General features: G+C 41.6%; 1 protein-coding gene across 2 annotated transcripts; it reads right to left on the bottom strand.

Annotated features, from left to right (window-relative positions):
* Window positions 1-909: 909 nt before the first annotated feature.
* Window positions 910-8202, bottom strand: fgf10b (fibroblast growth factor 10b). Of its 2 annotated transcripts, XM_030737995.1 has the most exons (4): window positions 7895-8202; window positions 6785-7490; window positions 2006-2109; window positions 910-1648 (listed from the first exon to the last, which is right to left on the bottom strand). In XM_030737995.1, the coding sequence occupies exons 2-4, from the start codon at window positions 7242-7244 to the stop codon at window positions 1457-1459; spliced, it is 756 nt and encodes a 251-aa protein (XP_030593855.1). In that variant the 5' UTR covers window positions 7245-7490; window positions 7895-8202; the 3' UTR covers window positions 910-1456. The 2 variants fall into 2 exon arrangements, with proteins under 2 accessions (XP_030593855.1, XP_030593854.1); XM_030737994.1 differs by lacking the exon at window positions 7895-8202 and having other exon boundaries at window positions 6785-7753.
* Window positions 8203-13333: the final 5131 nt, after the last annotated feature.

Here is a 13333-nt window from a genome sequence, read left to right on the forward strand (position 1 = left end):
AGCACAGTAACGGCCATTAAAGGACAATATACTAAAGCTATAGATCAGATCGCCTTTGTTGTTTTCACTCCTTCCGGTCTCGAGTCGCACACCAAACTGGATGAATTTAGGACTGAAGACAAAAGAAACCTTTTGAAGCCCTTCTCTCGGCTGTCTTCCTATAATCTCCCAATTTTTGATGCCTGTCCAGAGATAGTTGTTTTAAAAGGCAGGATAAGAGAACATGAGGTCCGGAAGCCTGTGGTGTTAATGTTCTCCCTATGGTCTTTTGATCTGGGATTAAGGCAGCTGCCATTGATTAGTGTGTTTATGATTAGTGTGCAGATGATTACTGAAGGAAGTGGGTGGTCAGGCACAGGTCATATATTTCTTTATGTACTTCTTTTATATTTCTATTCTCACATGCATACATTCAGATCCTCTTCCAAGGCCCTCTGGAAACCTGTAGGCATCAATTTTCATATTTATAACCAGGTGCTTTAGCAGCTAACTTTACTAAGTAAGTCCTTCTGCATTCGGGGAAGGTTGCAACTGATGATGTCAGCATCTACAGGCCATACCAGGGAACTTTCCTCCCTCCCATTTTGTTGTGGTTGGTCTTGTGTTTTCAGTTTGTTTGTGCACTAATCATTAGTGCAATGGTTGCCACATGGTATATCTGGCTAGGAATTAATGGTTGCCTTCTGTCCCTTCCTACCTCAGGGAGCCAGATAAGGATACCATGACCTGAACATTTGCCAGGGTTTCTCAGTACTTCTGTTAAATGGTACTGTTTTTCCTGCACCTCTTTCGGTCTTTGGAATATGACAGAAGAAAGGTCACTGCGCTGCAGGGGAGATATGGTACTTTTATTTTCACATAATAGATTTCTTATAAAACAAAAGGAATGCAAAGAAATGCTTGTGTTCCCCTCCAGTTAAATATTTCACAAAATAAATAAATCATTACAATTCAAGCAAAACACAGTGGTTAAGTATTGAACATTTGCTTTAAATGCGTTCTATCTTTTATTATTTAATGCTGCCACGATAAACTGACTCACTGATTGTTTCCCACATGTTATTATGCATTTTCTGAACCTTACATTTATGTGTCTCACAGGAGAAATATGGATATAAATAACATCTTGAGATACTTCTGCATCTACTACAGTTTATTTACTTAAACAGTAGCTTCAGTTGTGTCCACATCACACACATTTAGTCCAGCTGCAAACTGTTTGGCACAGAAAAAAAAAAAAGAAAAAAGGAATAAGCATTGCATCTGTGCCAGTGAAAACACAGGTAACACCATCTCCCAGAAAATGAAATACATGGTCTCACTTAAAGTCAGGAGCAGGGACCACTTGTATGCATGACAGTGTTAGGCCTCAAATGAGAGATTTCTCATTTTTCAGTGTTGAAAACCTCCCATTTTCAGAGCTTCATATTGTCCCTCTCTGGTCGAGTGTACCAATTCACACTACAATTGGAAGAAAATGTGTGGCTGTGTTCTTCCTTCGGGTTTTCTTTCCTCTCATCGGCTTCCCCTGGCCATTCAGACCCACAAACATCTGCCGCTTCCCGTGCTTCCACTTGGCTGATGCATACGTGTTGTAGCCGTTCTCCTCAATCCGCTCCTTCAGGGTGCAGTCGACACCAAACTCTCTCTGTAAAAAAAAACCAAAAACCAAAAACAGCAGGCATCATGTTTCAGTGTTATAACCCAGGCATGTGAGGTTAAGGCAAAACACAAATCATTTTCTGGTGCAAATGCATTGTGGTCATGTGTGATTATTTACTACTCCTCAGTCTACACTGCATGCTTTGCTTTTGCTTTGCTTTGTGTGCAACTTGTGCATAGTTTTCTCAGTGGTTCACATGTGTGCACTGGTCTGGTTGTGATTCAGAGTTGACCCAGCAGTTGTAGAAGTATAGATAAGGCTTCCTTTGATAAGGACTGAAGACTCTAACATCAGGTCTCTTTCTCTGGAGCTTCCAGATTGACCTCTGACTCGGATACTAACCGCGCCGTACAGTTCTCCCTTCCTGCTGATAGCCAGATAGTAGTTGCTGTTTAGCCCTTTGATGGCCACCACTCCCACGTCCACTGATGTGATTTCCAGAATACCTAGGATTCAGCAAAAAAGAAGGCTGCATTAATATGTGTAAGCAATATGCTTATGTCATGAATGATTGAATGAATGCTGTAGATCAGAGTTTAAAAGAATTAACGCTCCGGTTGAAGTCACAAACCACCCGCATGAAGTGCAGATATAAACCTGGAGGAATCCACAGATTTTTCAGTAACAGTATAATGAGTAGCAGCATGTTACATTGGGATTTTGGGACATTTACATGGGGGGGAATGTGTGGGATTTCTGTGCAAGGTTACAATTATTCTTGGGCACATTTCTCATTTCTGATATTATAAAGTTCCTTTACAGCCTACACCTGTGTAAAGGATTCCAGCTGCTCAGGTCATTTAGTTTAAAGATTAATAGGTGGATTTCCCAGAGATTCTCAGGTTGTTTATGTTCAGCTTGGTATTTAGGTTTCCAAGTCCCTGTGCAAATACTTCAGGTTTATTGTAAACTATTAGGGGAGTGAATTTATACCTCGGCTAAAAAGGGTTTTCGCTGTAGACAGCTGTGGTTATTTGTGTGGGCTCAGTATCAAAGGTCGGAGAGATATAACTTCCTAATGTGTCCTTTGACCACAAAACCCACTTGTCTCATCTTATACCAGTGTGTATGTGTGTGTGTGTGTGTGTGTGTTATTGAACCCCACTGGTTCCCATGGCACCTTTGATTTCATGCCGCCCTCCCTAGCTTCCTTTTCCCACTTCCTGTGAGCTGTCGTCATTTTATCCCAATTAACACCCATATGTGTATGCGTGAGCACACACACAAACACACACACACACGCACTTCAGTATGGGGGCGTGAACTCCAGAAAGTCAACGACATCCTTTGATCAGATCAGGGGCCCCTCCTCTGTCTGATGACTGTTTGTGTGGCACCCTGCTCTACTGTCAGACTCACTCCCCGGTGGCTGGGGGGGCCTTGTAGGCTGCCAGCCTTGGACCTGAGTGGACAGCGGAGGATACAGGTGTGCCCCAAAGAACAATCCCTCTGTTAAATATACAGCAGCTTCTCTCCTCGTTCGCGAGGTCTTGACTGTATCAGTTTCTAGTTCAAACAGTGGCACCTCAGGGCAGTGAGGTCTGAAGCTGCAAGGCGGTGTTGGGGACTGTGACACAACGGTCATTGAAGATCTGAGAAGAGCTGGTTTCTGTATGGGATCGGATGTCGGGTATGGAGTGAGGATGTAAGACAATCTATGGCAGTCTCTGGCTGCTCTGTAAACATGGGAGTGATGAAAGGAAGGAGAACAGAGGAGGACAGAGGAGCCATGACAGTGAGACTGGGGGTGGAGTGAGGATTAGAAAGGCTGTAATGATCACTGATCAAAGTAAGCCACCGGAGGCAGGGGCGAGACAGGTTGTATATACACACATGCACTAATGCACTCACTCACTCACTCACTCACACACACGCACACACACACTCACACACTCACATTTGCACAAGTATTTTGAGGCAGGTGAATACGCACTTGCATATAACATACTAACTCATCCTGGCTGTGAAACTACTACAAAATCTCCATTCACTGCTCCCTGTTGAATGGCTGAATGCTTATCTTGACTCACAACAGAGAAGTAATAAGGTCACAGCTGCCAGTATGGGAAAATGGGCTCATCAATTAGCTTTATTTAAACCTTTAATGTGATAGTATTGCTTCCTATGGGGTTTGTTTTACGAATCTCATTTAAAATCTAGCCCAAAGCAGGCCAGCCATGTTCAGCAGTTTTTATTTTGCAAGCTTTTTGCGCCTAATGTTCGATACGCTCTGGTTGGAGTTACAACAGTGAGTGGTGCGTCGGTTGTGAAATGGAGGCATGTGATGCCAGTGAGAATTAACAGTGGTTTTTCCACAGTGGGATGCCAAAAAGTGTGTGTTTTCCAGCTTAGTATTGTTATTCTTTCTCACTCTTAGTTTGACTTTTTTTTTTTTTTTTTAAATAGATGTTTTTGTTTGCACAAAATAGCATTTGGGCAGATAAGTCAGAATTAAAACATCGATTGTTACCCTTTCCATGCAGAAAGATGGAACGGAGTGAGGTGAAAATCAGGAAATATAGTAATAACACTTGATAGGGACCACACTCAGTGTATTTACGTAGAAGGGAACCTTTTCCCTGCCTTTGAGAAAGGCCATTGACTACATCTTCCTCCTCGGACCTCCATAAGAGCACCATCTGTTTGTTTTTCCTATGCAAAAAAGGTCACTGCTATATTCAAAGAAATTATTTTTATTATATTCACAGGATATGCCAGGAACTGTCCTGTGTGCACATGGCCTCTTTAGCAAAGACACACACACACACACACACACACACACACACACACACACACACACACACACACACACACACACACACACACACACACACACACACACACACACAGGACCGACACAAGTATACAGACACAATCTTTATAGGTTCAACCTTTCACGCCATCCCAGCCATGGATAATTAGCCAAACTTTTTTACTGCGAAGCCGTTGCCTGAGACTTGTTTAGCAATATTTCACTCGGAGCAGCTAGTTGTCTGTAAATTTAAGAGAACTCAGCTGTGCTTAGGCCACGCAGCTAGCTACTTAGCTGACTTTAACACAATCTGCCTCCCTTTTTTTTCCTTGTTTCTCTGTAACCTCAGCAAAGGTTCCCAGCGGGTTAGAAAGCCATGTGGGACAGTTTTGCACAGGCATCCCCATAAATCTGTAGGAGGCTGGATGCTGGCTCTTTAGCAAACAGTGAACCAGGTCCCTGCAAGGCCACAGGGAGCCCCCAAAAACAAATCCTCCAGATCCAATACAGCTTGCAACTTCTGATTCAGAAATGCTTTTTTTCCCCAGCGCTTGTGATATTTTGTCACTTCAAGGGACCTCAAGGGTCTACAAAGGACGTCAGTCCAGGGATCATGTCTAGCCTCAGGGGCCAGAGTAAAGACTGAAGCTGCTGTTGTGTAGTATTCTTTACCATGTGAACCTGATATGTGGGCACATAATCCATACACAGTGTCCTCAGACCCCCTTAGGACACAGCTTTGTGATGGCACCACCATTGATACTGAAGGTGAACAGCTTTGATGTGGCCACAGTAATGTTCAGGCATGTCATTCATGAACTTGTACCTCTAGAGTATCTCACTTTCACCTCCCTTTCCTGAACCTCAATTCATTACTAATGCAAACTGACTTTTGAAAAAGCGATACACTATGAAAAATGTGGATGTGCGGGTCAGTAAAAAGGGAAGACAGAGGGGTAAATTATCTTAGAAAGATGCATAAGCTTTAGAATGACTTTACACCACCTCTCTTATGATGAGCTGAGCCAGACTTCCTCACACCCCTTCGGTTTTACAACTTAAAGGAAACTACTAACAAAAGCAGCAGTAAAGGCATCACTGTGTAATACGGTCAGGAAATAAAGCTGCTTCTGTCATGACCTTGTCAAAACAAACATCTCCCCTGACATTTTGCCTCCTGTGCCATTTCCCCCAAGTCAGTTTGATTGAAAGTGTGGTTTACCTCTCCCAAGAGGAACATTTAAGGTTCCACATGCTCTTACTATGAGACTGGGGAACAGAGATCAGAGGGAGAACAGAAGCACATGACAACAGCTAACATGCATGTATGTGTGCGTGTGTGCGAGCACATGTGCCACTGCTGGGTACTATAAGATCACACCCACTGGAGCGTGTGATTGCCTGCTGGCTGATAGGCACGCACACGTTGCTCGGTGGGAATGCTGGGAGACTAATGAGAATGCTATTTTACTGACTGATACGCTGAAACATACAACATGTAATCACTTTAAAGACATGTTTGCCTGAGTGAAGACGTCAAACTGCTTTAAACAAATGTCTGATTTGTGACTGAGGGTGTGTAATTTGCTTATGCTGGCTGGCAGAAGGCAATCTGAGTGGGAGAGTGAGAGAGAAACAGTGAAAAAGAAGCAAAAAGGCTCTAAAAGCACAATGAGATGGACATTCACATCCTCCCCCTGCCACAGCTCCCCGTTCTTCTATGGGCGTTATCAGTGCTGTTTACCCTGGGCTGTGAAGACTGTCTGATAATGGCTAGGTTATCTGCTCCTGCTCCTTTTTAGACCATCTGAGAGCTACCATCATTGTGCTGAGTGTTTAGACAGGAGAGATATCAGTGGGATGTCTGGTTTCAAACAAAAAGACAACTCAAATTAGGATCACTTCCTCCAAACTACCAATGAATGAACTGCCAACAGTTCATTCGCTAAACAGGGAAGAATTACGTTTTTCCTTTGAATTCACCATTTACACAAAGTTATATTTTTATAGATCCAATCTATATGTTTACTTTGCTGTTAAGTCAAATAGATACATATTTTTAATAAAGCGCCAGCATCTGAGTTCTCATTTAATAGTGTTTCTTGGTGCTAGACATGTCCCGGTTAAAGACAGGTGCTTTTGTCATATTTAATATAAACTAATACCTCCACAAGAGCAAAGGTTTGGGTTACAGAGGTTAAAAGATTTGATTCCACACTGATGATTTAAGAGTTAAAATTAATTTAAATATTTCAGGCTGAATGAGCCTTGGACAGGGGCACTTTTAACTTTTGCAGCCACCCCAGATCATGTTATGGGTCTGATTCCCTCTTCTTAACCTACTTCTGTACATTGAAAGGTTTACTTACTGAAGGGGTCGTCCTTGATTTTGGTTCCATTGACTTTTCCATTCTTATCGATCCTCAGGAAAAACTTCTGGAAAGAGAACAGCTTTCTCCTTCGTATGTCTCCCAGTAGATGATTGTAGCTGCGCACATGCCTCCCCTGTGCTCCTCCAGTTCGACCCACAGGGCCCCTATTGGCCCTGGGTCTGGAGATCAGCTCTGCTTCAGAAATGTTCAGTGGAGCCCTGAGAGTCCGTGGGCTGGAAAGCCTCTCTGTGTCACGGTGGAGCTGAAGGCAGGCAGCCTCATGTAGGGATAATAAAAAAACCAACAGGGTGACTAGTACAGGAAAAGTCGGGGAGATAAGCAGTGCTGATGACCTTAATCTGAAGGTTGCCCCAGAGCTTAAACAAGCCCCTAACCCAGCCCTGGAGCAGGACGAGGCAGAGGCAGCCTTACTCCCTCCAGCAGCCCATCTGATCATGGTAGTGTGCTGTGAGGAAGACTAGAGGCAGCCTCAGAGCCTGGGACATGCTGCTGGGGGCGAAGATAGCCTAAGAAGGCAGGGAGGGAAGCCCTCCACTGACCAGGGTGAAGGTGTCCCAGCAGAGTCCACACTGTTCAGCACAGGTATAAAATGCCTATATGTCCTTCTGAATGATTTTTGATGATGTAATATCAGCAAGTCTCTGTTTTTCAAGCTGGTATTCCACTGAGGTCTCTTCCACTGCTGAAAGGTTTTAGGATAATTATCAGAAATGCGACAGTCCAAGTCTGTTTTGGAAAACAACTCAGTTTAAATGAACACAGCTTACATTAAAAAAAGAAAAACAAATGAAAAAAAAAGAAAACAGTGACTGGGAGTGCATTCCAGTAAAAATATTTTGTTTTTCTAATTCTTTCTAATTTTTTTCCTGAACTTTTAAGTCTTACTCAAGGCTGCTCCAGTGTGAGCCTTTTAGTTCCAGGCTGTTTTTCAACTTTAAAAAAAAAAAAAAAGATAAAAACAAACAAACAAAAAATATCCAGTTGATGAAATGTAATAATATCCAAGTAGAAAGTTTTCTAAAACCTGGCAAAAGTCTTTAGTTCCAGTGAAATTAAAAAAAAATGATGCACCATGACACCATTTACCTGTTTCAAAGCTGCTAAACTCCACATGTGCAGGAAAGCATTTCCAGATTTTACTGAGGACGAAAAACAGGATTCAAGACTTAAATAGGAACGTTGGTCAATCCGGACGCATATCTGTCCTCTTTGGGTGCCCAGCTCCTCTCGCTCTCTCCTCATTTCTCTCTCTCTCTCTCCCTCTCTCTCTCTCCACCCAGAATGACTCCACCTTCATACAGCATCGAGGTAACGGTCCAGGGAGGTCTTTTTGGCTGGACTGAGTCAGAACTGTTCACCTCTTCTCCTTTATTTGAGAATTCCTCACCTGAAGGGTGATCACTGAAAATGACTTTGTGTTGTGTGTAGCTGTGTGCGACTCTTTTAGTTATTTGATCCCTCCCTCCGTTACTCAACCCCCCCCCCCCCCCACCCCCCCATATGGGAGCAAGTACTGCTCTGCATGTGTGTTGGTGTGCGTGCTTATGTACAACCGAGTCTAACTTATAAGAGTGGGTGAGAAGTGATAAAAGGATTTATCTTTGTAGATGCAGGAAGCAGCAGTCTGGCAGCACTCGATCCGTCCCTGCAGCAGTAGATTATACTGGTGATTGCTTTATTGGTTAATCAAAGACTTGTCAAGTATTTTTTTTTAAGTGTATTGGATATAAAAAAGTGGGCCTACTAAGACCTGTATAAATGAGTGTGAAAGAGATAAGTATTACAAACTGAAAATGAATTCACTTACGCCTCATTAAGGTGATAATCCTGACAAGTGTCCTTCCTCCTCTACAGATAAAAATCATATAAAGTTACAAGTCTGGAAGCTGGCTTATCACTACCATCTTTCTAAGGCCTCTCTTTTTCCTTCAAGGCACTTTATCGTAGAGTGTTATCTCCCCTGCGGAGCTGTAATGCAATGAAACTCTCCAGTTTCACTCACCAGACCTCTGTTCCTCTGTGACTCAGGTGTCTGAGTGGACATCAGCCAACGAGACTCCCTTACAGACCATTATTTGCTCCTAAAGGCAGGACAGGCACAGGATGGACAGTGTCATAGTGGACTAGGCAACAATGTAGAATATTGTCACCCTCTTAAAATAATGGTTTTGTCATTTTTTTTCAGTTTTTTCAGAAAAGGAAAAAAACTGAACCAAACATTAAAAATCTGATGATATAGGCAGAAATAAAACTTTGATTAAAAAAAGACTCAGGCCATTATTTTAAGAGGGTGACGATGTGTGCAAAATAGTAGGGATGGTCAGTAGTCTCATAAACTACATTTATGTAGGAACTCCAGATCATAGTAATAACATCAAGTGTTATTTGATTGTTTTATCAACTTTAATCATACACGAGGAGGAGATGAAAAAATATCTGTTTTGTGCATATATGGGGTTAAAGTCAGTACCAGTTGAACTTTTGTGGCTTATTAAGAGGATAACAATTATCAAGCAGCATTAAGTGGCATTTTAACAATCCAATGTGATAAACAAAACTTGCTGCTGGCAGTCTTATCTATTCTCCCTGATCCTCCTCTTTTTAATGTCAGCATATTTCCTGGTCTCAGCTTTCGTTCTCTTAAGTCTGCGATTTTAGGGCCTGCTTTAGCGTCTGTCAACGGTCTATGGCCAGAGCAGCAGTCTGGCTTCAACTCTGGTCTTGGTTTTATCTGAGGATGCAAACAAAACACTCTTATCTTTTGTTGCATCCCTTCCATCTGTGATAACCTGAGTCAATGTAGTGGACACAGAGCTGCGAGGAGCAAGCGTCATTTATACTGATTATTGTTTCAACAATAATAATAGTGAATGACCAGTTGTTGTAGATTTACTGAAGTGACTGTGGACATATGCATCATGCACAATGACGAGTGCGTGAAAATGTCAGGTGCTGTTAGGTTTCAGAGATGCAACCATCTAAAAAAATACCTGCCGGCGGTACACGTACGAGTGTGATCCGTGGATGCCTCAGAGGGATGCAGGCTTCAAATGATGTTGACAGACTCACAAGATTTGCAGGATTTCTTTAGAGGCCAAGGAGCAAATTCTTTGTAAACACAACCATGCCTGTCTGTTTTTGTTTTTTTTTCCCTCCTGCTAAACGCAATATAAATGAGATTTGCAGGGCCTGGAGATGGACTCGTCTCCCCTTCTTGCTCTACAGCTTTAGCGCTCAGTTTTATCTTTATAGATCTATCTCACTGAATTGCATTTCAAAGTTCAAGACATGAAACAATAGAAGAGACAAATGTGCTTCTGATCCTTCCCTACAGGCCGCGGCTCTAGCTGTGTTTTTACACTGTTCTCAGAAATCAAAACATAATTACAATAAAGGCAAATGCCGGAAATTTATACGCATTAGTGGAGATTTGATTTCACACAGCTCCAAATGCCAAAAAGAAAAATGAATCAAGGTGACACACATGGAAAAGTTTCCCTTTATTCCTTTTAGCATGTAATTGTAACATTTTCACATAATCCAGGTCTTTTTTTTCCATCCCAAGAAAGCACATCGGGCGGCAGTTACTCTTGACTCAGATTTTTTGGGGGCTTCGCATTCACACACAGGGAAGTACAAGGAACAAAGTGACATATTTAGTACCTTGTTGACCATTCAGCAGATTACTTTTGGGTATGGCAGAAATATCATTAATTGTAGCTGCAATATTATCACATGGGAGCTTCATGGGCTTAAAAACTAAATACTGATGTTTAGTGCTTCATTTATAACATCGCCAAAACCAAATTTAGCTGTAAAAGCATTTTATTGGATACACTGAGTGTTTTTTCTTTTACTTTAATAGTTTCATGCATTTTTAACTAAACATGCAGCTATATTTGACCATTCTGTGAAATTCCTGTTGCAGCTTATGGTGTTTTGTGTATGTTTGTGAGTTACCCTGTGATCCGTTTTAGGCTAAAGAGATTACACTGAGTTACTTAATGCTGAGAGTGCAGAAGAGCAAAATCAGCTGAACAATGAATGCACCACTGGATGAAATCATTTACTGAAGTAATTTCATGAAGTGAGGGTTTAGTGTACTTGTATTTACATGTACTTTCATTCAAGTATTTCTGTGTTGCGCTATGTTCTGCTTTTTCTGTGTTCTATTTTCGATGCAAATATATTTTTTTACTTCCTATTCTTTTGAAGGTAATTGCATTATTCATTCTACATGCTGAGTATGTTTATTGCAGGTGCTCTGAATATTTCTGGATTTTACAACTTGCCCATATTAAGCTACTTAAATCTGATTATAACTTTTATTTAACTAAAAAAAAAAAAAAAAGTACTTTGTTTCACTTTGCAAAACAATTATCCAGCTCCAAAAATATGCTTAAAGTCTTGTGCAGCCACTTTACACTTAATAAGTTTGCGACAGGTCACAGAGCTGCACCCGAAAAGTTCTGAAAATGCTTTTGCTGACACGACTTTCTCTTCCCGTGAAGCCATCATCCTAAATCTAGTTTGATTAGGTTCAATAATTAATTATGTTGACCAACACGACTAAAAAAAATTGTCAGATTGTTTCTAAAACTTTGCATTTATTTTGACATAGCAGTTATCTTGTAAGTCAAATATAAAAATTGAGGCTCTCATTTTGTCTTGCATGCCAAGTGGAGCAATTTCATCTTAGTTTCAGATTGCTGAAGTCACATTCTGGCTCGTGTTCCTGTAATTATGACCCCTGTGGCAGGTGGATTGTGGGCTGAGTACAGTTCAATCTGTTTCTCTGTATCACATTAACAAGTTCCACTGTGGAAATGTGCCTTATTCATATCATGTGTCCCTGATTTTACTTGGCCTCGCTGTGAGTATAATGACCCATCCTCTTTGGTACACTATCATTAAGCAGATGTTTTACAAAGAAAAGCACCGCACTCTCAGTTACTAAAGCTAAAGTCCATATGTGGTCCATGAAGGAATTAAACACACAACTCACAAACAACCACACTGGCCTGTGGGAACCGTGTGTGCATGTGTCTGTCTGTCTGTATTCTCTGGGGCCTGCACTGTGTGAGCTGGGTCAGAGGAGGCCAAGGCTTTAATAAAGGAACACGCCTGGTACAGGGATACCAGTCTAACTGCCTGGGGACATGCAACCTGATGGGGTCCAGATGAAAGCCACCAGACTGGACTTCTTCCTTTGAAAGCAGCCAGTTGGTGTAGGGATTACACAGAACTGCCTTCGTCCTCAAGCCTTTGCTTGGGTTTACACTGGGATTTGAGGGCTAAGCGATTAGATTAAAGAAACATTCTCCTTTAATGATAGCTTTTCATAGATCACAGGAAAATGTGTTGCTTCACGTTCCAAGCAGATCACTCGCTAACATTTGCCCAGCTCATCCTGGAGGCCTTGTTTTTCCCCTTAGTCACCAAATGTAAATATTTCATGTCTTCCTGGCTGTTGTGTTTGGGGGGGTATCTGGTAGCCTACAAGATGAGGTTGCTGTTTCCTGCTTTACAGTGATAGATATTTGTCATGTTATCTTCCTGGTCATGAACACAACTTACATCATCCTCCTCTGCTGAAACCAAGTGTCAGTTTCAGCAGATCACAGGAGTTTATTTACAGGTCAGTCACTGGACCAGCTGATCCATACAGAGATATCCTCTGACTTTTGCAGGACTACATGGAGTGACAGTGCTAAGCTTTTTATAATACTGAGGGGTACAGTGCCAAACAATAATGCCATTCAGTTTACACCTTAGCAGCTGTTCTTTTACTGTGTACAAAGTTGCAAGTCAACAGTATCAATAATAATTTATGTTAGGTATAATCTTGGATTTTAAATATTTAAATACTTTGCATTGTTAGGTACTTACAAGACTAGCAAAAAGCAGATATTCTCATCAGATTAAAGATTACTCAACTGGTTTAAAAAAAAAAGAAAAAAACTGTGCCGAAAACTGCAATTTAGCAGGGATGCGCATCTCTGCAAGGCACCCATGGCTCCAAACACACAGCATGGTAGTGACTGAAATGCTGACACTGAGGCTTCAAGCGCAGAGTCTCGCATTTGAGTGACTTCAGATTCAAAGAGGATTTTTTTTTTCCACTTGTTTGCCTGTGAATTATAACTTTACATTGTGCTTGGGAGCCTAATTCTCCCTTGCGGCCTCCAAATATTTACTAAAATGCATGCAATATTTTCTTTATGATTACTCAGCATACCTGGTATTTTAACAGCTAAGGGTTGGCACATAGAAATTCTGAATCTGAACACCTTTTATTCAGGAATGGTGACTGACCCCAAGCCATCTAATGCACTTTCTATACAAAGTATTATGCACTTACTACCATACATGTTCTAACCATCACTGTAACATGCCCCAAAGCTTTGGATGCAAAATCTGTTTGCTACTGTTGGTACTGTGCTGAGAACGTCTGGAAAAATCAGCCAATGATGCAGTAAACATTAGAGTTTTTAATCCAAAACCACAACCATAGCTGTAGAACAC

The sequence above is a fragment of the Archocentrus centrarchus genome, chromosome 9 (genome assembly GCF_007364275.1).
Source record: "Archocentrus centrarchus isolate MPI-CPG fArcCen1 chromosome 9, fArcCen1, whole genome shotgun sequence".
NCBI classification, from domain to species: domain Eukaryota; kingdom Metazoa; phylum Chordata; class Actinopteri; order Cichliformes; family Cichlidae; genus Archocentrus; species Archocentrus centrarchus.